Raw genomic sequence first — 23,170 nt, forward strand, 5'->3', positions numbered from 1 at the left:
CTGAGTAGGATTGGCTTCTGGCAGCCCTGTCAACACAATATACTGATAATTCATGACATATAGGCTGTAAATTGTATAATGTACCATATGTCATTGGAGAATATTGTCCTACTTATTTTCACAATATTTAATCACAATAATATACTTTTTTTGTTTGTTTGTTTGTTTGTTTTTTAAGGTATTCATTATGCTCTCCGGTATGATCCAAAGATTACTGTTATTTGTGGATACGACTGTGTTCATTTTTGTTACCTGTTCAGTGAATTTGTTACTTCTTATTTTTAGATATTGACACCATGACAATGGGTAGAGTCCAAGCAAGCTGGGCCTCCACTGTAGAAGCTGCTTGGCAAAATGTTCATTAAACGACAATCCCAGTTGAGGGGTGGCTTTGGGCAGAAGAAAGGTGGGGCTAGCCTGGTGGGAAAAGTAAACCCAGAGAGACCTGATGTTGGATCACACAGGGCTGGCAGCATCACAGAGCCATGAAGCATCAAGTGAGTCAGAGAGCCCAAGAAGCCTCCAACCCTGCTCTTGGAGTTCAACATCTGAGAGACTAGAAAAGCACTGCAGCTGGATGAGAACAAGAAGGCTTAGGAGAAGCCAAGGAGACAGAGGAACAAAACCAAACCCTATACACAATCAGGAGCTATACTGGAATAGGCACTATTTTTTAATTCAAGAACATTAATTTTCAAGACTGAATTTCCCCATGGAATGTCACATTATACTTCCCCCTGCCTCAATTTCCTTTGCCTGTTATACTGAGGGCTGACCTGTAAGGTCATAACTCAGCAGATGTTGCCCTGCTCATAAAATGACCCCTTTCCTCTGTGACTAACATGAAGATTCTCATAATTTGGAAGCACAGATATCTAGGTCCTGGGTGCACATATTCAGCAGAATCAAAATGCCAAAAATCTATATTACAAAATATCTGCAGTGTCATAAAACTCACTTTAATTTCTAAAGCTATTCTTTTAGGGAGAATTAATGTATCAATCTATGCTGCAATGGCAAAGTACACTTTCATTCCAATACAGCTGCATCTACAATTAAAGGCTACACTCTTGCCCCTTTGGCTCAGCCAATATTTGGGAGAAAGACAGAGAAGGGAATTGGATATATTTGATATGATCCTGTTTATTGCTAGAGATTGTGATAAGCTAATAACAAGTGCCAAACTCCTTGCTCATAGTTTCTGAGTTCAAACTCTTCCTCCAGACCACACTAACTTATTCCCTTATCTCCTCTACATTTTCTGAGGAGAAACGCCTCTTATTATTTATGAGTTAGCTTTTGCTCAAGTTTTCAGTACTGGTTTTTGGCTTTTATTCTTTCAGCTGTCATGGCCCATAAAGAAATTTAATTACTTATTCTGTTCTCCCCAAACAAAGAAGGCCTAGTGTGCCTTTCAGCCCCAACGCAGCCTCCCAAGTCAGTCTGTAGTGCTAACTACTGACATTTTTTCCTTAGGTCTGTACAAACAGCATTTGATATTCTTCCTTAAAATCACAGTGGCAGAGTTGTGTGAGAGTGAAAAATGCCTCTTGGAAATTTTGGGGACCAAATGGCAAGGTAAACGCAGCCTGTTACCAGTCTCAATCCTGACCTCACCAGGGATCTGCAGCTGCCACCTGAGATGGCACCTGTCAGTTCCCGCAAGGTGCCACTTGGACAGTGGGAAGGACATTGAGGCCCTGGAGCGTGTCCAGAGCAGGGCTGGAGAAGGGCCTGGAGCACAAGTCCTGTGGGGAGCGGCTGAGGGAACTGGGGGTGTTTGGTCTGGGGGAGGTGAGGAGACCTCATTGCTCTCTACAGCTACCTGAAAGGAAGGTGTGGGGAGCTGGGGGTCGGCCTTTTTGCACAGGTAACTAGCGATAGGACGAGAAGGCATGGCCTCAGGTTGTGCCAGGGGAGGTTCAGGTTGGAAATGAGGAGACATTTCTGTCAGGAGGAGCAGTCAGGCACTGGGACGGGTTGCCCAGGGAGGTGGTGGAGTCACTGTCCCTGGGGGTGCTCAAGGAAAGGTTGGGTGTGGTGCTTGGGGACATGGTTCAGTGGGTGACACTGGTGGTAGGGGATGGTTGGACCAGATGATCTTGCAGATCTCTTCCACCCTTAATGACTCTGACTGTTGATAACGATTCCGAGCACCGCGCATCTCCCTGGCCACCCCAGCACCGCCACACGAGGCCTGCCCCCCCCTCCCCCCCAGAACTACACATCCCAGCGCGCCCCGCGGCCCCGCGCAGGGGCGGGCTGTGGCGACGCGGCGGTGCGGGCGGCCAACGGCGGCGGCGGGGCCCCAACTGCCGGCGTTCAAATCCTCCGCCTCCCCCCGCCCCCGCCCTCTCCGGCAACGGCAGCGGCGGCGCGAGGGGGCCTGGGCCGGCGGCGCGCGGAGGTGACGGGGCGGGGGGGGGCCGTGAGGGGAGACGGCGCTCCTCGGGTCGCGTCTGTAGCGCCCAGTGAGCTAACTTGGCTTTTTGTCTCTTTTTTGTTGTCTTTTTTTTTCAAGGTTTTTCTCGTGGGAGAGGCGGCGGCGGGCCGGGCGCTGGTAGGTTCGCCTGACGGGGGCCGGCGGGTGAGGTAACGCGCGCCTCAGGATGTGGCGGCGGGCTGCTGTGGGGAAATGAGGCCGGAGGCAGAGCCTAAGGAGAAAGTGCGCGGGGGTTTAAGGGCAGGAGGAGCAGAGGGTGTGAGCGCACCTGCAGGGCGGCCAGCATCGTCACAGGAGGGTGAGGAGCTGCTCTGAAGTTGAGAAATGAACCAAGTGAACGGATCTCTGGACCCTGTCCGTCATTTATTCCCATAACGTAAAGACTTCGCGGACAGGAGGACATCCTTCCTTCTTGTTGGGCTATCAGAGGTCAGGAATGTCCATCAGCGCGGTGTCTGTGACCTAGAAGAAGTGCAGTAAGTTACTGGAGTATCTTCTGGTTGGTAGCACCTACCTGAGAGAGCAGCCAACCTATAAAGGTGGTGTTGGTGGACCGTGGAGATGGCTTTTACTGTGTCCAGAAGCAATAGGAAGGTTAATGAAAGCTGAAGAGAAGCTCTACCCTAGGGGAACTGAAGGCAAATTCTTCACAGCTACGTAGCAGGAGTAACGGGTGGACGTACAGCTTTCATTTAGGGGGTGTTTTAAAACCAGTGCTGTTGAGCGTAAAGAGCTGCGTAATTATGGGTCCGCTTTGAAGTCTGACAAGAATGGAAGGGTCCAGTTTTGTGTTGTTGTAGGAAAAGGATTTTCATCCCTTTCTGACACGTGAAGTCTGTTTTTATGTCACTTCTAAGCACTAGTTGCATGTAGGCTCTTATCCCACTGGAGGCACAACCAAAAACCATGCTCTGTTTGTCCTGCTGAGTGAATGGAGGTCAGACACTTCACACAGTGGATGGTGTTCATTAAATAATGGTGCACCTACGTATGGGTGGCCTCAAAGTGAAACATTCAGTAATCTGTCATCGGTGTAGGATCATCCTGCATGTGATAAATCTGTGGGACATCTGCAGAGAAAGAGAACCCATAAGAGCTTTGTGTACAACGCTCGTGATGTTTCAGCAGCGAAGTGGTTCTGGAGCTGCTGATGTAGGCACTGCGGGGTTTATCGCTGAAAAGGAAAAACTGTTGTGTTTGCTCTAGCTTGGTTTAGAGAACAGGAGAAACGTGCAGCATGTATAATTAAGGGATGTGGTTTGGGGAGAGAGAGGAATGTTACATTTTAATTGTGGAAGTGTTGCACGCAAGACTCGCGTCTTAATGTGGTCATAGTCAGTGGTTTTAGCTACTGGTTATTTATGAAGTGTAACAACTCCAACAAAACCCAAGTCACTTCAGTATTGGAAGAATCAACACCGTCTGGTGGGCTTTGAAATGCTAATCTAGCCTGGCTGTTGTGAGCTTTGGGGAAAACACTAATGATGCTGAAAGCTCACTTAGATATCTCGGGAACAAAAAACACATTAATGTTTAAGTAAGGATGATTATTAATGCAGATTATGTATTCTAGTTTGTGTTGACAGTTTCTTTTAATTGACAGCTCTTAACATTGGGAAAGCAGAAAAATGGCATCAGAAGACATCACCAAGCTAGCGGAGTCACTTGCCAAAACCAAAGTGGGTGGCGGACAGTTGAGCTTCAAAGGCCAGAGCCTTAAACTGAATACAGCTGAAGATGGTAAGAGAAAATATCTTTGTGTTTGGGAAGTGTCTCCCTGCAATTCTGAAGTCTTGTGGTGAACCTCCCACTCGTCCTGCGTGGCCAAGTTGTCATAATATTAGGCGTGATACAAGGGTTATGTGGCTACAGCTGCTTCTGATAGAGACATTTCCTTCCCTTCTTGTACGCTGCTTTGACCTGGTACCCTGGCAGCACTACAGCTGAGGGAGCTGGGGTTTGGCTCTTTAACATGTATTTTCTTGATGTTCTCTCCCAGTGCTTCTGACAATCACTGTTCATAAGAGTTAGTGTTCCTTTTACACACAGTAAGCAGGTGCATGATAGCACTCAGAGCAAGTAGATGTTTCAAAGACCTGCATCAAGGAATGGGCTGATACACTAGTCTTCTGCTGTAGTCCCTTTTCTTTCCAAATTCTGGTCTGTTAGGCTTGTTATTGCGGTGTTGTCACGTTTGTTTTATTTTTCCTGGGATGTTTCTCTAGCTGGTGTGTGTGTTTCCCAGTTAAAAATGTCTTACAGTGACAAGCAGTGTGGTAAATATCAGTAGAATAAGTGTATATATTTAGAGCAGCGTTTCTGCCACATGAAGAAACAGCATGTTCTTCAGAGATATTATTTGTTGTGCTGTGTACCTCTGCTATTGACTCCGAAGGTGGTGCTTTTTATATGCCATTCTAATAGTGTGAAGCCACTGAGCTGTGGGGAAAGGATTTGGAGTTTGAGAATGATAACAAATGCCAGTGATGGGAGAGCCTTTTCCCTTGTCTTGCATAGGAAGACTTTAGTCAAGTTGTTCTGCCTTGCAATGTTTGCTGACCAGACATGGATTTTTCCAGTCAGTGCGAACCTGATCCTGTTGATGGGGTGCTGATTGCTGTTAGCTTTTAGCTTAGTCCTTGTGTCTTAGTTTGGGAGCGCATACATCTATAATGTGCTGAATGGCAGGGGAATCAAACTTACTTTTGCAAATATGAGAATGGCTGTGTGATAATAGAACTAGTAATAAATTATGAAAAAGAAGGATGGTGAACGGAGAACTCTCTCTCTAGTGACCTGACACTTTAGTTCAGTTCTCCGTCGCTGTCTCGGGATTCTTTCAGATAATGTTGCTCAGCTCTTTTTGCTAAGGGTAGAACTGACCAAGTATTGCTGCATCAGTGTGTTACTGCGGCACCTAAGATGGTAGTTAAAAAGCCAACAAGACTTTATGCTCTTTCTAGCCGAAGAAGTGATCAAACAAATTGAGGAATTTGATGGCCTGGAAGCACTGCGTCTGGAAGGCAACACGGTGGGTGTGGAGGCAGCAAAGGTTATTGCCAAAGCCCTGGAGAAGAAATCAGAGCTCAAGGTGAGACCCTCAAGTGGGCAGTGGTGGAAGGGGAAGAAGTGCTGTAGAAATACCAAAGGCCTATCTGTACTCTTCTTGCCATAGTCTGCCTTGAGTTAGCCCAAAAACTTGCTTTGTTCTTCCAGTGTTAGGAACAACCATATGGAAATGGCAGAACTTGAAGACTTTAGGATAGTGGGAGCATTTCTTGCATTCCTAACTCTTCCCGTTCAGAAGGCTTCCAATCTTAAAGCTGGGAAGCTGTGCAAGGAAGAGTCTCTTTGCAGAGGCAGCATCTACAGATCTTATTTACAAACAAAGACCTGTGGCAACAAAACTTAAGTTCTAATGGAAAAGCTGGCTCAGATATTTTGGACAACGAGGCTTCATACATGTATAATGCCTGAATAATGAAGAAATAATGGAGGAAATGCACCAGGACGTTTTTTGGTGTTAAAGCTATGTTTCCCCACTACTGTCCCAGCCTAAAGTTAGGAGGATGCTATGCTGCTAGAGGCGCTGTTCTTTGTAGGAGAGGAATATGAAACACTGATTCACGTTAATCACCCAAGTGTAGCTTTTCAAGTAAGTCCAGCTTGTTGAGCCACGTACCTTAGTAAACTCTACGTTCCTAATGTATCCTTCAGTTTCCTGCTGTTTTTTCCTTTGGTAATTTTCTCAGCGGAAAAGAATTCCAGCTCAAATGCAAGCAACAATCCTTGTATAATGTTATTTACAGTATGCATTTTGGTGGCTTTATGTCCTTCTAAGAGAAGTAATTGTAACATCAGTTCTCATAGCTCCTTAGCACAACCAAATGACAAGCTCAGAGGAAGGCAGACAAAATTAAGGTGTTCACGGTGATGTAATGCAGCTTGTATGTGTAAACCTCTGTACAACTGTGTTGTCCTACATATTTTTAATGGTTTCCATCTGTATGTTTCTTATTTTAGAGGTGTCATTGGAGTGACATGTTCACTGGGAGGCTAAGATCTGAGATCCCTCCTGCTTTGGTAAGTAAAAACTAGATCTGAGACTTCTGACTAATATAACTTTTCTCACCTGTCATGTTTTTTGTGGGAGTATGCTTTTGAGACTTTGTTAGCACAGAGTTTTTCCTCTATCCTGTTAACACTAAGTGTCTCAGAATACATAAGCGATTTTTTTCTCTGCTTCTGTATAAGGTGGGGACGAGCTGATAAAAGGCTAAATGCAGTTCTCTATCAGTGAAGAAGCTTGTCCCTGGGGAAGATATCTTCATGATCTGATAGGCAGTATGGGAGCTAAGCTTTCTAAATAAAACCATATGGCTGTTTCTTCCAAGAGCATTACAGAGCTCAACCCCTGAGCTTTGAGCTCTGTGGAGCAAGAACATGAGGCACTTAACGGAATGTTAAAATACTTCTTTAAGCAGCGTAGAGGGGCAACTCGCTTTGAAAAATGTGTATTTGACCTAAAGAGATGGGATACTTCTTGATGACTGCCTTGCAGTTATCTTCAGCTTCATTTGCAGAGCTCCTGCTCTGGCTTTAGCTGTGAAGTTTTATTTCCCCATGCAGCTTTGCAGAATGTCTTCAAAGTGGAATTTTTTTGCAGCATCACTGGCTCACCTTACTGCTGCAGTGCTGCTGTCAGGAAGAGTCAATCCGCTCCCTCCCTCCCACCCCCACCATCTGTTTCCTTGCAGATCTCTTTGGGGGACGCGCTCATCACTGCTGGAGCCCAGCTGGTGGAGCTTGACCTGAGTGACAATGCCTTTGGGCCAGACGGTGTGCGTGGCTTTGAGGCACTGCTGAAGAGCCCTGCGTGTTACACCCTGCAGGAACTCAAGCTCAATAACTGTGGCATGGGCATTGGTGGTGGCAAGGTAAGGGCTGTCTCCTTATTGGGAATGAGGTCAGAGCCAGGACTTGTCTACACAGAATGGTTGAGGCTGAAAGGGATCTTTGGTGATTGTCTAGTCCAGCTCTCCTGTCCCAAGCAATCGGAACAGGTTGCTCAGGGCTGTGTCTAGTCAGGATTTGAACATCTCAAAAGGAGACTTTGCAGACTCTCTGGATAACCTAACCCAGTGTTTAACAACCCTCAAAATAAAAAGGGGTTGTGTGCATTTATCTGTGTTTAAGTGGAATTTCCTCTGCATCTATCTGATATGTTTGTGTCTGACAGTCATCTTTATACCACCTTCTCCCAAAGCCTGCCAGTAGGCTTTCTTGGCTGCAAGTGCATATTGCTAGCTCATGGTCATCTCCTCTCCCACCAGGACTCCCAGGTTTTTCTCTGCCAAGCTATTTTTCCACTATTTGGCCCCCAGCATATACTGTTGCATAGTGCTATTCGTCCCCAGAACGTGGCATTTCCCTTTCCAGTTGGTGAGATTCTTGTGGGCTCACTTCTACAGTCTGTCGAGATCCCTTCCCTCTGTGTTTATACTGATAAATTCCTGAAATGGAAAAACAGATGAGCTTATTCTAGGATAGGAAAACAGGTCTATCCTAAACCTTAGATTTCATGTCAAGAGATCTAATGTCCTTGGATGTGAGAGAGCAGTATTGCTAATCCTAGCACTGAAGGATGCCTGTTGGATGAAGCAGGAAAACCAGGACTGACTGTCATTGTCATTATCACTAAGACCCTCTATGTTTACCTATTTGCAAATGGAATGTTAATAGATATAGCTCAATGCGTTACCTGTTCATAAATCAAGTGTTTTAGTAACAGTTTTATTGTATACCATACTGTAGAAGCAAGTTTATTTCATCATGTCTGAAGTATTGCATGAGAGCTGGATATAGAAAACATTTGGATTCCTTCAGAATGAGATGCTGAGGTAGGATAAACTACTTGTGCTTCCTGTAGATACTGGCAGCTGCTCTGAAAGAGTGTCACAGGAAATCGAGTGCCCAGGGCAAGCCTCTTGCTTTGAAAATATTTGTGGCTGGCAGAAATCGTCTGGAGAATGATGGTGCCACTGCCCTGGCTGAAGCTTTTGGGGTAAGTACCAAACCAGAGCTTTGTGACAAGTTGGAGCAAGGTGTGCTTAAGTGCTAATGTCAAAGAGAACATGCACATTGCTTGCAGCAACTTGGAGGCAGTGGCAGGCTGTCTGAATGTTTCTGTGACCTAAGTTTCCAAACACACAACTAGCTGCTGTGTAAAGCTGAGGGAGGAATAGGCATCTCCTGAGTAATTTACCGTTGGTCCTGTTGCTTCTCCTTCTGTGCTCATGGAGGTTATCTGGCACTGTGGTAGGAATAACAGGTGATCAGGTACCAGTTGTTTTTCTGGCTAGTTGTTCAGTCATCTGGCAGAAGAAACCTGTTTATTTTGCCAGGATCAACCTGTGAGGGCTCTAAATGGTGTTTAGCTTTCTCTAGCTGACACTGTCGACTTACATTTTTGTCTCAGGGGAAAGTGTAGGTCTTAATGAGGTAAGTATCATATCTAGTGATGTTTCTTGGTCTGTCTGAGGGTTGTTACACCGCAGATAGGGAACTCTGGGGTACCTAGAGCAAATATGCTAGCAGGACTCTTGGAATCACAGCTTTGTATTAATCTGACACTTGCTGTGAGCCTGCAGTTTCACTTAAACTTGTGGTATAATTGCTGATAAATAATTCTGTGCAGAAGAGCTAATGGACTTTTACGTTGCAAGAAAACAATTCTGAGCAAATCCTAAAGAGTGGAGCGCTATACTCTTGAGCTGAAGTATGTCTCCTAACAGTCTTTTATTCATGTGCATCCTTTCCCAGATCATTGGGACTCTGGAAGAGGTCCATATGCCACAGAATGGAATCAACCATCCTGGCATCACAGCACTGGCCCAGGCCTTTGCTATCAACTCACTGCTTAAGGTTATAAACTTGAACGACAACACCTTCACAGAGAAAGGAGCTGTGGCCATGGCAGAGGTGGGTTGTTATGAACAATTAATTTGTCACTTACCTCCTGGTCTCTTCAGATACAGTTAGTTAGCATCTACATGTGGGTTGGTGGGGAAGTTGGCCTTCCAGGAGTGATATGACACTTGATTACTTGCATGTCTATAGCTTCAAATTTGTGCCGTTGCAGACTTTGAAGTCGCTACGGCAGATTGAAGTGATCAACTTTGGAGACTGCCTGGTGCGTTCGAAGGGTGCTGTTGCTATTGCGGATGCTGTTAAAGAAGGGCTTCATAAATTAAAGGTACTGCCTTCTGCTTTTCAGCTTCAAATCTCTTGAAAATGCCTTGTTTCCAGTTCCCTGGTTTTCCGTTCATTCTCCTACTGCTACTGATTATTTTAAGGTGGGATTCAACTCAGTGCCGCTCTGTGCTCATAACCAAAGCAATAACCTGTAGGTCAGAAGCATTAGCACACCTAGCTAAGACTATTCTACATGAAGGCATACCAGGGACCTGCTTAGGCTCCACTTGATGTTTTTGAAGCTGCTGCTGTTCAAGAAGCCTGATAATGCAAATAATATCTGCTTTGAGAATCTCAGAGGGTCACGAGAACAGACTTGAAACATCCCTCCTCATAAACATCTTGTAATCTCTTAATCATTTCATTATTTATACATCTGTTGCCTTTCTATGTATCAAAGATCCAAATATTTTCATTTTTTTTGGCAGTACCATAGCCTTCCCTATCAGTATTTGCACATTACTGGCATTTGACAACATTCTACACAGGCCTAAGCCCAGTCAGTAGTATAAGTAAACTAGAATCTGTAGAAACACCTCTCACAGGTCACCACTGCCCTGGGACAGATGCTGAACACAATTCCTACTCTTACAAGCTTACAGTCAGAAACAAAAATCTAGCTGAGTGCTAACATTTATCTACGTATGTGAATCTGGTACAGAAAGTCGTAGGTACTTTGTGGTGTGAGATCCTTTGCTCAGGCCTCTTCTGGTTCCACTGGAATTTATTTCTGAATCTCCCAGGAAAACTTAAGTAAGATTTCTAATGGGAGTGTTTATGTGAACAGTCACAAATTAAATCCTTTTTTTTTTCCAGAGCAGAAGTGGTTAAGGGAGAGTAGTATGAGGCAATAGTAGCTGATTCATTCTGTTCAAGGACTACTTCCCTTTTGTTAATATTAAATCTCATGTCAGGAAAGGACTGATGGAACTCAGTGTGGAATGGTGGGGGATGGTGCTTGGCAGTTGATTAACTGCGCTCTTACTCATCTGTCCACACTGTTTCTATGCTGGCTGTCTTTATCAGATGTAGTACCAGTTGTAGCTTCTTTTGAAGGTCTTAATGTGCAGTGTAAATGTTGAAAGGCAAATGTGCAGTTCATCTAGTGCAGTAGCTACTCTTCTTCAGTAAGACTTGCTGGTGTGTAAATGCTGACTTAATCATGTGACTGGCAGCAGGGCTTTGCTGGTGTAGTGTACTCATAATGGCATGGTCTTCGTGACTTTTTTAGTTAACCACTTAACTTCAGTAGTGCTGCTTTTAATGATGGTATGTCTCAAAACACTACTCTTAAGTATATGAGGCAGAGATACCTATTGTTTTATTTCTAATGAATTTTTTTTTTTTTTTTTTTTTTTGCTGAGAACCTCTTCAAATGAGAATCTTTCCAGAAAGCTTGTGAGCATGTGAAACTTATGGGGATAATAGGTGTTACAGGAATTTGGTAAACAAAGGTTCTCCTGCTTCTTAGGAGCTGAATTTGTCCTTCTGTGAGATCAAACGAGATGCTGCTCTGACTGTTGCTGAAGCTATTGAAGATAAGGCAGAGCTGGAGAAGCTGGATCTCAATGGTAAGTAAATTTGCTAGGTAAAAGCACGTCTAGTCTGATCCCAACTAGAAACCACTAGGAAGAATGTTGACAGTATCACCTATGCTAGTCTTGCAATTTTCAGCATTTAAAAAATGAAACGTGAGAGTAGCTGAACTTGGATGACGCAGGGACAGGAAGCGATTAGATCCTGAAAGCTTTGTTATGCCATGAACTCAGTCAGTTATTAAAGGTAAAAAGTTTCAGTATGTCTTGTAAGGGAGAAAGACTGAATTGATACCCATAACTCTTTTCAGTAAAACGTTAAATTGTTCAATGTGATCTCAGATATTTCAGAAATGTAATTAAAAACCTTGGTGTGCATCTATGCAGAAGAATAGGAGACTTTGATCACTGTTAGCTTTTTGCCATTCATACCTTAGGTCTCTGCATTTCAGTGGTGCTGGGCCATGGATTGCTGAGACCTAGAACTGCTTATAGACCTAGCAGGAAGTTTCTCAAAGGCATACTGAATAATTAAGGCTTTTGTCTGACTCCAAACATTGTGTAATGCCTCTGAAATGTGTTTAACAGCTGTTTGATAATGACCTCTGCATTGCTGCCTCCAAGGGGTTGTGTAGAAATGATTGATCACTGTTCAATTTCAGAAATAAGATAGACAAGAATCAATAACAATTTCCCCAAGAACAAACTTGTGTGCATCTCTTAAGTCTACTCCCTTTCCCCCCACAAATCTAGGTAACTGCCTGGGAGAAGAAGGATGTGAGCAACTGCAGGAGATCCTTGAAGGCTTTAATATGGCGTCTGTGCTGGGATCTTTGAGGTAAGCAGGGCACCAGCGTTTAAATTAGAAGTGTTCCATTAATTTTCATTAGTATTTTCATTCACCTTCCTAGTTTACTGTAAGAACTGTAACATTGCACATGAACGTTGGCTCGAGTGCAGTGTCGAGTACTGTTAAGGGATTCCCGAATCAGGATAAGTGTCATACTCCATTTTCATCAATGGAATTATCTCGGTGTTGGTTATTGACCGTATTCTTGGCTCTTTGCTCATCATTGTCAAGTGGGTGACTGAAGCCTGAGGTGGCCTCATAATCTGTTGTAGGTGGAGATGTACTTCTTGCAGTAAGACTTGAGGGGGGGAGGCTGCTTTTTAGTCCTTTAGGGGAAAAAAATAGATGGGTTCTAGTGTATAGGCATTGCAAGTATGTAATTGATGTAACATGTAAACTCTCAAACCTTAGTGATGATGAAGGGGAAGAGGAGGATGATGAAGAGGAGGAAGAAGAGGAAGAAGAAGAAGAGGAGGAAGAGGAGGAGGAAGAACAGCAACAGCTTAAGGAGAGAGGACAGGGAGAACAGGACTCACTGACTCCTAAGAAGATAATTGAATCACAGGTAAGCTATCTTCAGTCTCCTCGCCTGGTGGAGAATGAAGGAGGAAATGAGATCTAGAGTGAGTTTGAACTTGAAGTGCTGGCAGGAGTTCGCATGCCTGCCTGCGTGGATTGGCTCTGTGGTAACAAGCAAGAGGATAACATGCAGGAAATAAAGAAAATGGATGTCTTGGAAACTTGTTTAATTAAGCTGTCCATGTGCACATGTGTGGAGGGAAAGGCTGAGCAGCCATTGTAACAAACATGGGCAGAGTCTCCCCATCTCCAGAAAATGGTGGGAACCTTGTATATGCAATGCCATACAGTCATGATAGCATATTGTGGCTGTTGCAACTAGACTCATTCCAGCTTCAAATAGTTCTCAAATTTAGACCTGATGTGCCTTTGTGAGTCAGACAAGTGCTTTTGGTACTGTACCAATTTACTTGCTTCTAAGAGTAAGCTTGAGATGGATTCTGCCTGTTTCAGGATTCAACTCCAGTGCCATCTCCCCCTGTGGATGTTGCCACGTTCCTTGCTTTCCCGTCACCGGAGAAGCTTCTGCGACTGGGACCAAAGTGTTCTGTGCTGATAGCTCAGCAGGTTGGTGAGACAGTGCTTTGCTCTACTTGATTCTCTCTTGGCGTCATTTAATTCCCAGAGGTGATAACCTCCTGAGTCCTAGCTTTGCATTTTCTTGCCAGTGATCCTGAAGAGCATTAAGGAAGCTGTTGATGTGGTTAATGCTTATACTGGCACCAGAGGTTCTACACAGTAACTTTGTTTCATAGTGTTGCTTATGCTTTGTAGTATGGCCAAGAAAAAAACAACTGATGTCAGTCAGCTGGAAGCCATAATTCTTGTCACTGCCTTGCAGAGACCTATCTTCTGTATCTGGCTAGCAGCTAACTTAATGACTTCTGACTTACTTCTATTTTTCTTTGTCTTTCAGACAGATACATCTGATGTAGAGAAAGTAGTTACAGCTCTCTTAAGGATATCTTCAGTCTTCAAAGATGAAGCCCCAGTAAAAACAGCTGTGCAGGAAACAACAGGTGACTGGGCCTTTCTCCACTTCAAGATGCAATGCAAGGGAAGGCCTCTTGGGGCCAGGCCACTTGATTTTTGTGACCCTGGCAGCAAGAAACCCCAGATAACACAGTACCAAGTTGTGCCATGCTATTGTACAGAGTGAAAGTAGAAGCTCATTCTGACCTTAGTAGATTTTGTGCTTCCAAAGCCTCGTGAAGAGTGTCTCTTGTAGTTGCTGTCTTAGTGGACCTTTGCTGCCCTTACCTGCATCTTCTTGATGCTGTCCTGTCAATAGCCATTAGCTTTGTGTCCCATGGTCAGCATTTTTTCAGGACTGTTCATTGAAAAAATATTTTGCAGGAAATAGCTTTCCAGTTTCTTATTAAAAGAGTATAAAGAGAGGCCTCTCATTTAGTGTCATTTCTTATCAGTCTGAAATCTCTTTAATCTCTTCAGGAAGCAAAGATTTGCGTTACAACATGGGACAAGGCACAGAGGTTGACATATAGCAAGGGACTGTTCCTCACTGTATATTACAACCCAGTTAGGTGTGATTTTTTGCACAGACTAATAATATCCCTTCATGTTCTCACTTAGAAATGTAAATTCTGAACAACTCCTGGGCAAGTTACCACTGTCTTTCATCTTTTTTTCAAATCCCCCCAGTACTACAGTTTTTCTGTACATGAGTTACCTATCAGTACTGTGGAAAAGAACTGAATCAATTACCTTTAAGGCCGTTTAGCCTGATTTATTGCAAAAAATCAAGTGCTTAATTAGCAACTTATTCATCTGGAATACATAGACATGGTGAAACTGTTGGCTATTGTCTATACAACAGTAATATAATAGAGTTCCCTGGAGTTGCGTGTGGGTCCAACCAGCCAAACTAACCAATTGGCATTTCACTGAGTGAGTGCTGGCCTTGTCTGATGCCTGTTATGAGTTGTCTCCAACAAAAAATGGAGCACAGGATGTACACCTTGTCTGAAGTCTGCTGCAGTGGGTTCTGTCATTCCAAGACACCAGAACAGTCAGAAGTCAAGATGTGTGCCTTGTCTACCTTGTAGACAAGAGAGGATAGAGCACTGGTTTGCCCATAGCTAACAGCAGAATATAGGCCCAAGAGAGCCCATAAAGGAACTGAACAACTTCTCTCATTCCTTTTTTATACCTAGTGAAAGGTGAGATCTTGCTGGCCTTAAAATTTCAAGGCTTTAGCTCTTGCTGCTCTGTTTCAGCTAATTGTTTGTGTATGTATGCACATGTGCATGCAAGTTCAAAGGCACTGAGAGTGTTTTGTGGTGCATGAGACTGAGGTCGCGTTGCATCAGAAACTTGACAGTGTGGGGTTTATTTTTTTTTTTCCCCATGTAGGTCTTTGTATCGGGCCTTATATTAAAGCACTGGGTTTTACCTGTCTGAATTTCAGAGGTTCTACCTAGTCCTGTAGAGACAACTAGGTTCTTAAGGCAGGTTACCTCCCAGAAGTCCTTCAACAGCTTGTATTCCCTGAGGTCCCATATGTTTACCACAATGCATTTGTTTCTCCTTCAGACGCCTTGATGAGGAAAGCCTTCACTTCTGCCACATTTAATTCGGATGCGTTTGTCACAAGACTCTTGATCCACATGGGACTCCTTAAGGTGAGGAAGCAGGAAAGAGTTAAGTTATGGTCTGCTTGGGCTGTTGAGGACCAGACTGGCTGGGTTGTGGGTAATTATGTTGCCATGGAAGCAGCTGGGTGCCTGTGCATGCCTGATGCCCAGGGACAATAGAAGTCTGCGGGACCAGCAAAAATTGCAAATTGCAAGATCACATTAGGATGAAGGTGGTGTCAGCTCGTTTTACCTCTTCTGCTTAATGTGCTCTGCAATCTCAGTCATCCCCTAGAGGTAGGGAGGGTCATGTGAGAGTCTGTGCTGCTGGACTGTGGATTCTTACAGATGTCTATAATAATATTGCACATTAGACTCCTAGACATATTTTTAATTAGCATGGTTCTTTAGAGTATCTTCTGGTAGCATGGCTGAAAACCAAATATCCAGCTACTCATGTTTGATTGGTGGCATTAAACTTTATCCTTTGGAGTGTCTTTGCTCCTCACCAGTGTCAAATACATCTTTGTATGGAATAAACTTCCTCATGAGAAAGGATGGAAGGGTCAGTAGAAAACCTGCAAACTGTGTCAGACTGCCTGTAGCTTTAATTTCAGTGGGATGACTTGGGGAGAGGTTCTGTCTGCAGATTTAAGAAGTACTTTTGCCAACTTGTACTATGAGGTCAATGTTTCTGAAGTCCTAGAAACTGAGAATGGAAGTTTGGACCAAGACATTTTTAAACAGCAGAATATCTATAACTTATGTTATAGCAGCCTACTCTTAATTAGGTTTATGGATTTCCTTCCAGTAATATTCAGTTTAGGGAGCAGAAAGTTGTTGACATGCTGGATACGTGTGTTCCAGTCCTCACGTGTACAGAACCCAAGATGGCTTTCTGCTCTGCAGAACACTTGTTTTGGGGCCTACCATCTACCTCTTACCCTGTATGGAAAATAACATGAAGCACAAAGCACAGACTTGTGTTCCAGAACTTTTGCAGACCAGGATGTGATATTGATAGTAATGCCCTTGAGGATCAGCCGACCAGTTATTTGTCCTCTGTGGTACTGAGAACTGTTGATAAGTTAGGCATGTTTGGAGCGGGAGCAGCTTCCAGGACTTCGTCCTACATAGATCTTACACATGAGCAACAGCTGTTCTTAGCACCATGAAATATAAGGTCATGTGCTTAGGAATTCAGGTCTAGATCCTGTCTACGGAGTGGAGGGCTTTAGTGGGATGGTACTGGAGAAATAAATGAAAACAACTTAAGAAGTAGGGCATGTAGGTTAGCATCATGTTAGGAGCAAGAAGAACTTGCTTATCATGTAAGCAGGGGAACAGCAATAGGAATGACAATAACTTTGCCTTATTCATAATTGTGAAACCAGTTCTGGGGATACTGCATCAAGTTCTGGAGGCAGACTGACAAAGAACTGGAAGTGGTATAAAAAAAATGAACTATGGAATAATGCAGGAGAAAAATAGTGTAATTAAGGCAACTCAATTCTTGATGAAGTCAAGTCAAATTCCACAGAAGAACATTTTGATAGAGCCTCTGAGACTTGTCTGTTTCACTTGTGAATGTGTTACTTCCTTTTCCCCATTGCTGATGCTATTAATGACTAATATCTAATTGATACATACTAAAATATTCTGGATCCTGCTGTATTTCAGATGCTGTTGCTGGGAGGTTATAGAGTTGGTTACCTTTTGTCTTGAGGAGCACTGTACAATTTTATTTCCTACAAAGTATGGGAGCACTTTATTCTACAGAGGATTCATTGCCTTTCTCAGCTATAGTGAATTAGATAAAATAGTGATTATCTGATGCTTGATTTGTCTTCTCATCCTTTTTTTTTTTTTTTTTTTTCCAGAGTGAAGAGAAGATCAAAACTGTCCCAAGCCTCTATGGTATTCTTATGACTTTGAACCATATGGTCCAGCAAGATTATTTCCCCAAATCCCTGGCTCCAGTTCTCACAGCTTTTGTCACAAAGTGAGTATCATACCTGTCAATGCAGTCTTCTCCATGGGAGTTAGTGGGAGTTAATAGTTGACATGTCAACTGTTCTGTTAGAACCTATGAAATATCTATTCTGAAAAAAAAGGGTTAATTTTTTCATAGGTTTCTACTTTTGTCTTGCTTACTGAAGTTTGCAAGGTTTAGAGCAACACATCTTGATGGAATGAGCCAGGCAAGCTACCTGGCTCTGAAGCAGTAGGAGGGGGGAGTAGAGCTCTACCTGACTGGTCACACTGTAACACTGAAGACTAGCAGATCAGAACAGTACAAAACACAAAGACCAAGTATGTTACTAGAAGAAAATGTTGCTACTGTGACAGCAACAGGGTTAGTGATTTTTTTTTTGAAAGCTAAATTAAGAGCGTAGGTATTGAAGAAACTGCTTTAACTGTCTGCTTCTGTTTAATATTACTTCTAGTACAGGTATAGAATCACACCATTTTAGTTTCTTTAATGTTGTAAAGCATAGTAAGTCCAACAGCTGTGGGAACCATCCATCATCTTGATTAAATCAGTGTGAACTTTAGCATTTGAATTAGAAGAAACACCCCAAATAATACTTTTCTTGAGATAGGAAAAAATAAATACTTCTATTCAGCAGTCAAGGGGAGGAACAGTCCAGAACTGTCAAATTAGCAAAAAAAAAAAAAAAAAAAAAAAGCAGACATCTGAAATCCATTTGGAATCTGGTGGCAATTTGTTTCATCGTGGACAATGTGCTATATGGGGCCAGGATGGCTTTTTAAGGTGTTACAGGACAAGGCTCAAGCCTTCCTGATTTTCATGGTGTGGGAGTATGCAGAAGCTTGAGAGTTTGTGCTGCTGAAGGGCGGGGGCATCAAATAAATACTTTGTGGTTGGTACAAAACATGGACAAGAGGGATGCAGTCAAATATTGGCAGTCAATCCTTTCTTAACTCTGCAAGGATTGGAAGCAGGCTGCTATGAAAGGGAAGAAGAATTTTTGCAGATGGTGGTATGGCTGAAGCTGTGGAAGCTGATGCATGGTAGTGGCGTGTGTCTAGCAGTCAGCTGCACTGAGTTTTGGAAAATAAAACTATGCAACTAGCTTGTTTACATGTGTAAATGCCACCCTACAGGCACCTGGAGTGGAACAGTTCATCTTATGTCCCCTCTTTGGCTTGAGCAGACTAGCAATTAGGCATTGTACCCGCCCATGGTCCTGTGCTTCAGCAACTGAACAAATACACCTCCAGCTTGATCTTTGTACGCTTAAGCAAGAAGCGTCAGGAGTTGCCATGTGGAGTTGTCCAGCTAACAGGATTTCTGCTGTTTCCTTTGCTGCTAATAGTGGCGTTGCTGTCCGCCAGTGATCTCGCTGATCAAATGTATACCTACGGCATAAGGATCCAATACCAGCCTTAAAATAAAAAGGCTGAGGAAGACAATGGCTTACTTCTTTATCAAGTGCTAATTATGCGGAGCCAGCTTGATCAAAACTAGTTCTGCTTACTGTCTATCAGACCTAACCACTTCAAACAGGATTTAAATCCCTTGAAGTGGAGAATACATTAAAGGGGGCTCTGCTTCACTGCTTTTGGCCCTTCTAATGCTTATGTCAGATTGCAGTGCCTGGAGTAGCCTTGTAGCTCAGCTTACGCAACCTTTGAAAAAAATCTGCACGCAATGGACACTGTCCCCCCCACCCCCGGGTGTGTTTGTGTGTGTAAACGGTCCAAGGCTCCAGGCCTGCAAAATACCAATAAATGTTTTTCATCTGTATTTGGAGGAGGAAAAGTGGTAAGGTAGACAGGGTGTGATGATATCACAAGGAAACTTACGCCCTGTGCAGTGTAATGAAGTTAACAGTAGGTGTATATAAGCAATATACCTTTGTGTTTTATAAATTCTTAAAATGCTTTCCCTGGGGGAACAAGAATTGCTGTTAAATCCTTTGCACTTGCCTGCTCAGGATCGCCAAAGTCCAATTAAAATAGCTTCTTGATTAACCTGTGCCCTCTTTTTGTTGATTGGAATTGAATTAGAACAAATGACATCTGAACTGTAAATGAGACCTCTGGTTAATCTAGTAATCTGCCGAGTTCCCGTGGGCTCCATTCCTACAGCAAATCTACATCCACACTGTCAAACCCATGAGTCAGTTGGCTGCAGTTAGCCGGTACGCATTCCTGTGATATTTTCTAGGTATTTCCTTTAGGGTTGTAATTAGATCTTGTGAACTTGTTGAGCTGGGAGGTTCTCACAGATGCCAAGGCTAGAGTGCTCCTGCTTTTTGCTGCAAGTGGCTTACTTCTGGAGTAGTCGTTCTCATCTGTTCTTTGCAGCAGTTTGTGGTGGTGTTGGTGGTGTTCTCTACTCAAAAAATAACAATGTCATGGGTACAGTACATCCTGTAAGCAGTATTCATCTTCTCTGCTGTCTGTCCTCATTTTCTTTTTTTCGGACACAAGAGGGAGCTGTGAATCCACGTGTGCCTTCCTACAGTTCTTTAGGAGGAAGTGCTGAATGTATGTGCTCTGTCACAAGAGAACTCTGTTCTCTTGTGACAGAGGTTGCGTTGGTTTGAGGGGAGGTTTTTTTTTTTTTTTTTTTTAATTCTCAGAGCAGCGGAAGACATTGGATTACGATTCTTTAGTGGAAACTCCCTAGTGAGTGGGTGCAGATGGTTAGAAGTTTGTGATGCCTGGAGAACAATTAGCCCATGGGAACAGGAATGTACATTACTGGGAGCTGATGGGAATGCTGGGGAGATTTAACCCCACTTTTACCCTGATGTGACCGTGTAGCTCCCTTGTCTAGTTTCAAGGATCAGTTTATTCTCTCTGAGGTGGACCTCACTACTGCACGCTCCGTGCCAGGTGCTTTCTGCCCATGGGCTGCAGTTTCTGGCAGCTGTTTCGAAGGTGCCGTGAGAGGCAGCCCAGTCAAGTTTCTTGGCTTAAGGGGCAGGGACAGCAGGAGGTTACACTGCCTCTTTGTGAAGACTTAAAAAAAATTCCAGAGACTGAGTTGCTGTTGGATCAAAGGTAGCGGAGGACTTGGTGAGAAAATATTCAAATATAAGCAGGCACATCTTGTGTATTTTGGGGGCCCTAAATGATTAATATGTATGGAAAATTCCATCGCAAGGAGGGAAGGTGGGGGTTCCTTTCCCAGCCACTTCTTGCTACCAAACACGAGACACTGGGCTGCACAGATGAGCAGACTGCTGCCTATTTTTGTACCCGTGGAAATAAATTCTGGTTCTTGGACGCTGTCTTCCTGACTCTGCAACAGGAGAGAGAATTTTCTACACCATGCTCTGAATGGGAAGCAGTGATCTGTGTAGAGGTCAGGGAGTGGTTTAAGAAGAGAGAACTGAAGGGAAAAGATGTAGCTTTTGGAGCGTGCAAGCCCAATGCGTTTGAAATTATGTCTGATACAAAACAATTTCTAAACTTCGCTATTTTAAATAATTCTCTTTTTTCCACAGACCAAACCGTGCTCTTGACTCCTGTTCGTTTGCTCGCCACATGCTTTTGCAAACCCTCCACCAGCTGTGAGAGGCAAGAGATGCTGCTGTGCCCTTCCCTCCTCATAGGACTGTCATCAGCAGAGAACTTGGAGCTGCATAGTGGGAGAAGATCCTGGAGCCCATGCAGACATGCTGTCGTCTTTTTTTTTTTTTTTATTCTCCCTGTAGGAGGTGTGTCCTTCCTTCTGCTTTCATAAACTTGGACAAATCCTGCTGAATTTTTTTTTATTCTACTCCTCGTGAAGTGACTCCCTGCTCTGCAGGGCAGATGCTTACGCTAGACTAAGTCAGTGCTGCTCTGAGCTCGGCATGAATTGAAAAGAAGAATCCTTTTCCACTTCCATAGCATTGGCAAGGGTGTGCCAAGCCTAACAAAGAGCCCAGAAGCGCTCTCATCAGGATCAACCCCGTTGTCCATTTAATTTTATTAGACTGTGACTCCTGCCTGACAGCATCCAGCACTGTGCAGGGGGGAGGCTACGCTGCTACTGCTGCCCTTGCTTCTCCAGGCCAGGGGAGTGCTTGACCCCCTTCTGCTGCTGCCGGGTCACAGAGGGGCAAGGTGTGCTCCCCTTTGCTTCTTCTTCCGAGTCCATTTCTTGAAGGCACCGTGTGGCTGACGTGTATTTCAATATCCTACTCCCCTGCTGCCGTGGCTTGGAATGTCTGTGTTGTGTGGCTGACCCTGGTGGCCATTGCTTAAGGGAGCAAGCATATTTTTATTGTAACTTTTCTGTCACTGCTTGTGTAGTTTCCCTCTTTCCCTCCCTTTCCCTGTCCCTTTCCCTTCTCTTCCTAGTTAAATAGGCTGGGTTTGGAAATGAATACAATCCATGAAGTCCCCGTGGAATGTGTTCCCTTTCTCCTCCCTCCTCTCCTCCCTTTTGGTAAAACAGTGCACTGTTCACGTGTTTGAAGGCTGTGCACATGTATGAGCACAAACAATCGGGGCTGTGCTGAATTCCTGGGGGTAGGGCTGCACCTCTTCTTGCCATGGAGGAGTAGCAGCAGGTGTCCCTAAACCTCTCTGTGGGGGATTGTTCATCTGTGTGCATGCTTGTGGCACCTACCTGCGCTGCTTCTGAGCACAGAAGCTGGGTTCTGCTCCTTCTTTCAAGCCTCTGAGAATCAACACATCTCTTTAGGTGATAAAAAAGAGGAAAAAAAAAAAAAAAAGGTTTTCCTTCTACTAAGGCTGATCATTCCCTACCTGCTCTTAGCTGAAGGAGACTGTTCATCGTTCATCCTTCCTCACCAGACCTCACACTTGACTACACCATAAATAGTGCCAGTGTCAGGAGAAGTTAATGATGTGGAGTTAGTCTAATACTAATTAATTAATTGGGGGGGTGGGGGGAAGCAATCTGCCACAGCTGGCAGAGGCCTTCATGCTTGCCATAAATGCAGGAAAAGCTGGCGTTTACTTGCAGGATTTGCAGGCAGCATTGATGGAAAAGAAAGGGTGTGGGGCACTGGATGAAATAAACTGTGGTATGTGCAAGACCAATGTGCCTGTGCTCTCTGCTTAAATTCCTCCAGGTTCTGGGCCTAGGTGAGATAACGGTGAGCGGAGAGAAGGGGGGATTGGGGGAGGTGGTGTGGCTGGCTCCGGCAACCTCAGGAAAGCAGCACTCTGCAGTGCTCTGGGGGGAGAGGTGCTGGCCTTTGGGTACAAGCTGTTCATGTATGTAGGTACGTTTATTCAGCGCTGGGCAGCACGGGGGAGGGAGGGGAGTCCCACCAAAGTCATGCACAGCTGACACGACAACTTGCCTTGGTTTTATGCAGTAATGAGTTATGTATTGAAGCTTCACAATTCGCCTATACATACATGTATTCATAACCTGTCCCTGCTTTGTATTAAGATTAGTTCCAAGCAGTCATTTCCATAAACTCCTCCCACGGGGTTGTGGGGATGAAGATTGATGACTTCCTTATCACCACTACTTGACCTCTTGTCTTTACGCAGACTCAGTTGCTCCTTGGCTCTTGTCCATCCCCAGGACCAGTTCCTGCCTGGGCTCACACTCTTATTAGGAGACTGACCTTGGTAAAGGGGCCCAAGGCTTCTTGCTTTAACTTGTTCATGCTGTCAGCACTCTCTCTACTTCCCTCTAACTCCCTCTTTCAGTTTCCCCTTTTCTAGAAGTTAGCAAATTCTTTTCTAAAAGGTTAGTGAGTTATTATGTTCTAACTCCCTCTCTCAGCTGGACTGCTGGTGGGTGAGGACAAGCTCAGCAGCATGCTGAGACTCACAGGGCTGCTTTCATGGGTGCTGTGGGGCTCCTTGGTGCAGGGGATGGAGGGCCTTCAGCTGGCCTTATAGCTGTGGTGATCATTGTCCTCCGTGCGGGGCAGCCAGTTGCTCAGCCTCGTCCATCCCTCAGGAG

General features: G+C 44.2%; 1 protein-coding gene across 3 annotated transcripts; it reads left to right on the forward strand.

Annotated features, from left to right (window-relative positions):
* Positions 1-2,274: 2,274 nt before the first annotated feature.
* Positions 2,275-22,287, forward strand: RANGAP1 (Ran GTPase activating protein 1). Of its 3 annotated transcripts, none has more exons than XM_068669087.1 (17): positions 2,275-2,407; positions 2,522-2,592; positions 4,047-4,183; positions 5,407-5,534; positions 6,467-6,526; positions 7,201-7,380; positions 8,373-8,507; positions 9,266-9,424; positions 9,585-9,698; positions 11,169-11,268; positions 11,986-12,070; positions 12,494-12,647; positions 13,115-13,228; positions 13,578-13,680; positions 15,215-15,303; positions 17,136-17,257; positions 20,739-22,287. In XM_068669087.1, exons 3-17 carry the CDS (start codon positions 4,072-4,074, stop codon positions 20,806-20,808), a joined length of 1,725 nt encoding a protein of 574 aa, XP_068525188.1. In that variant the 5' UTR covers positions 2,275-2,407; positions 2,522-2,592; positions 4,047-4,071; the 3' UTR covers positions 20,809-22,287. The 3 variants fall into 3 exon arrangements, with proteins under 3 accessions (XP_068525188.1, XP_068525186.1, XP_068525189.1); XM_068669085.1 differs by having other exon boundaries at positions 2,276-2,407; positions 2,522-2,560; XM_068669088.1 differs by lacking the exons at positions 2,275-2,407; positions 2,522-2,592 and adding an exon at positions 2,898-2,919.
* The last annotated feature ends 883 nt before the right edge of the window (positions 22,288-23,170 follow it).

The sequence above is a fragment of the Anas acuta genome, chromosome 1 (assembly GCF_963932015.1).
Source record: "Anas acuta chromosome 1, bAnaAcu1.1, whole genome shotgun sequence".
NCBI classification, from domain to species: domain Eukaryota; kingdom Metazoa; phylum Chordata; class Aves; order Anseriformes; family Anatidae; genus Anas; species Anas acuta.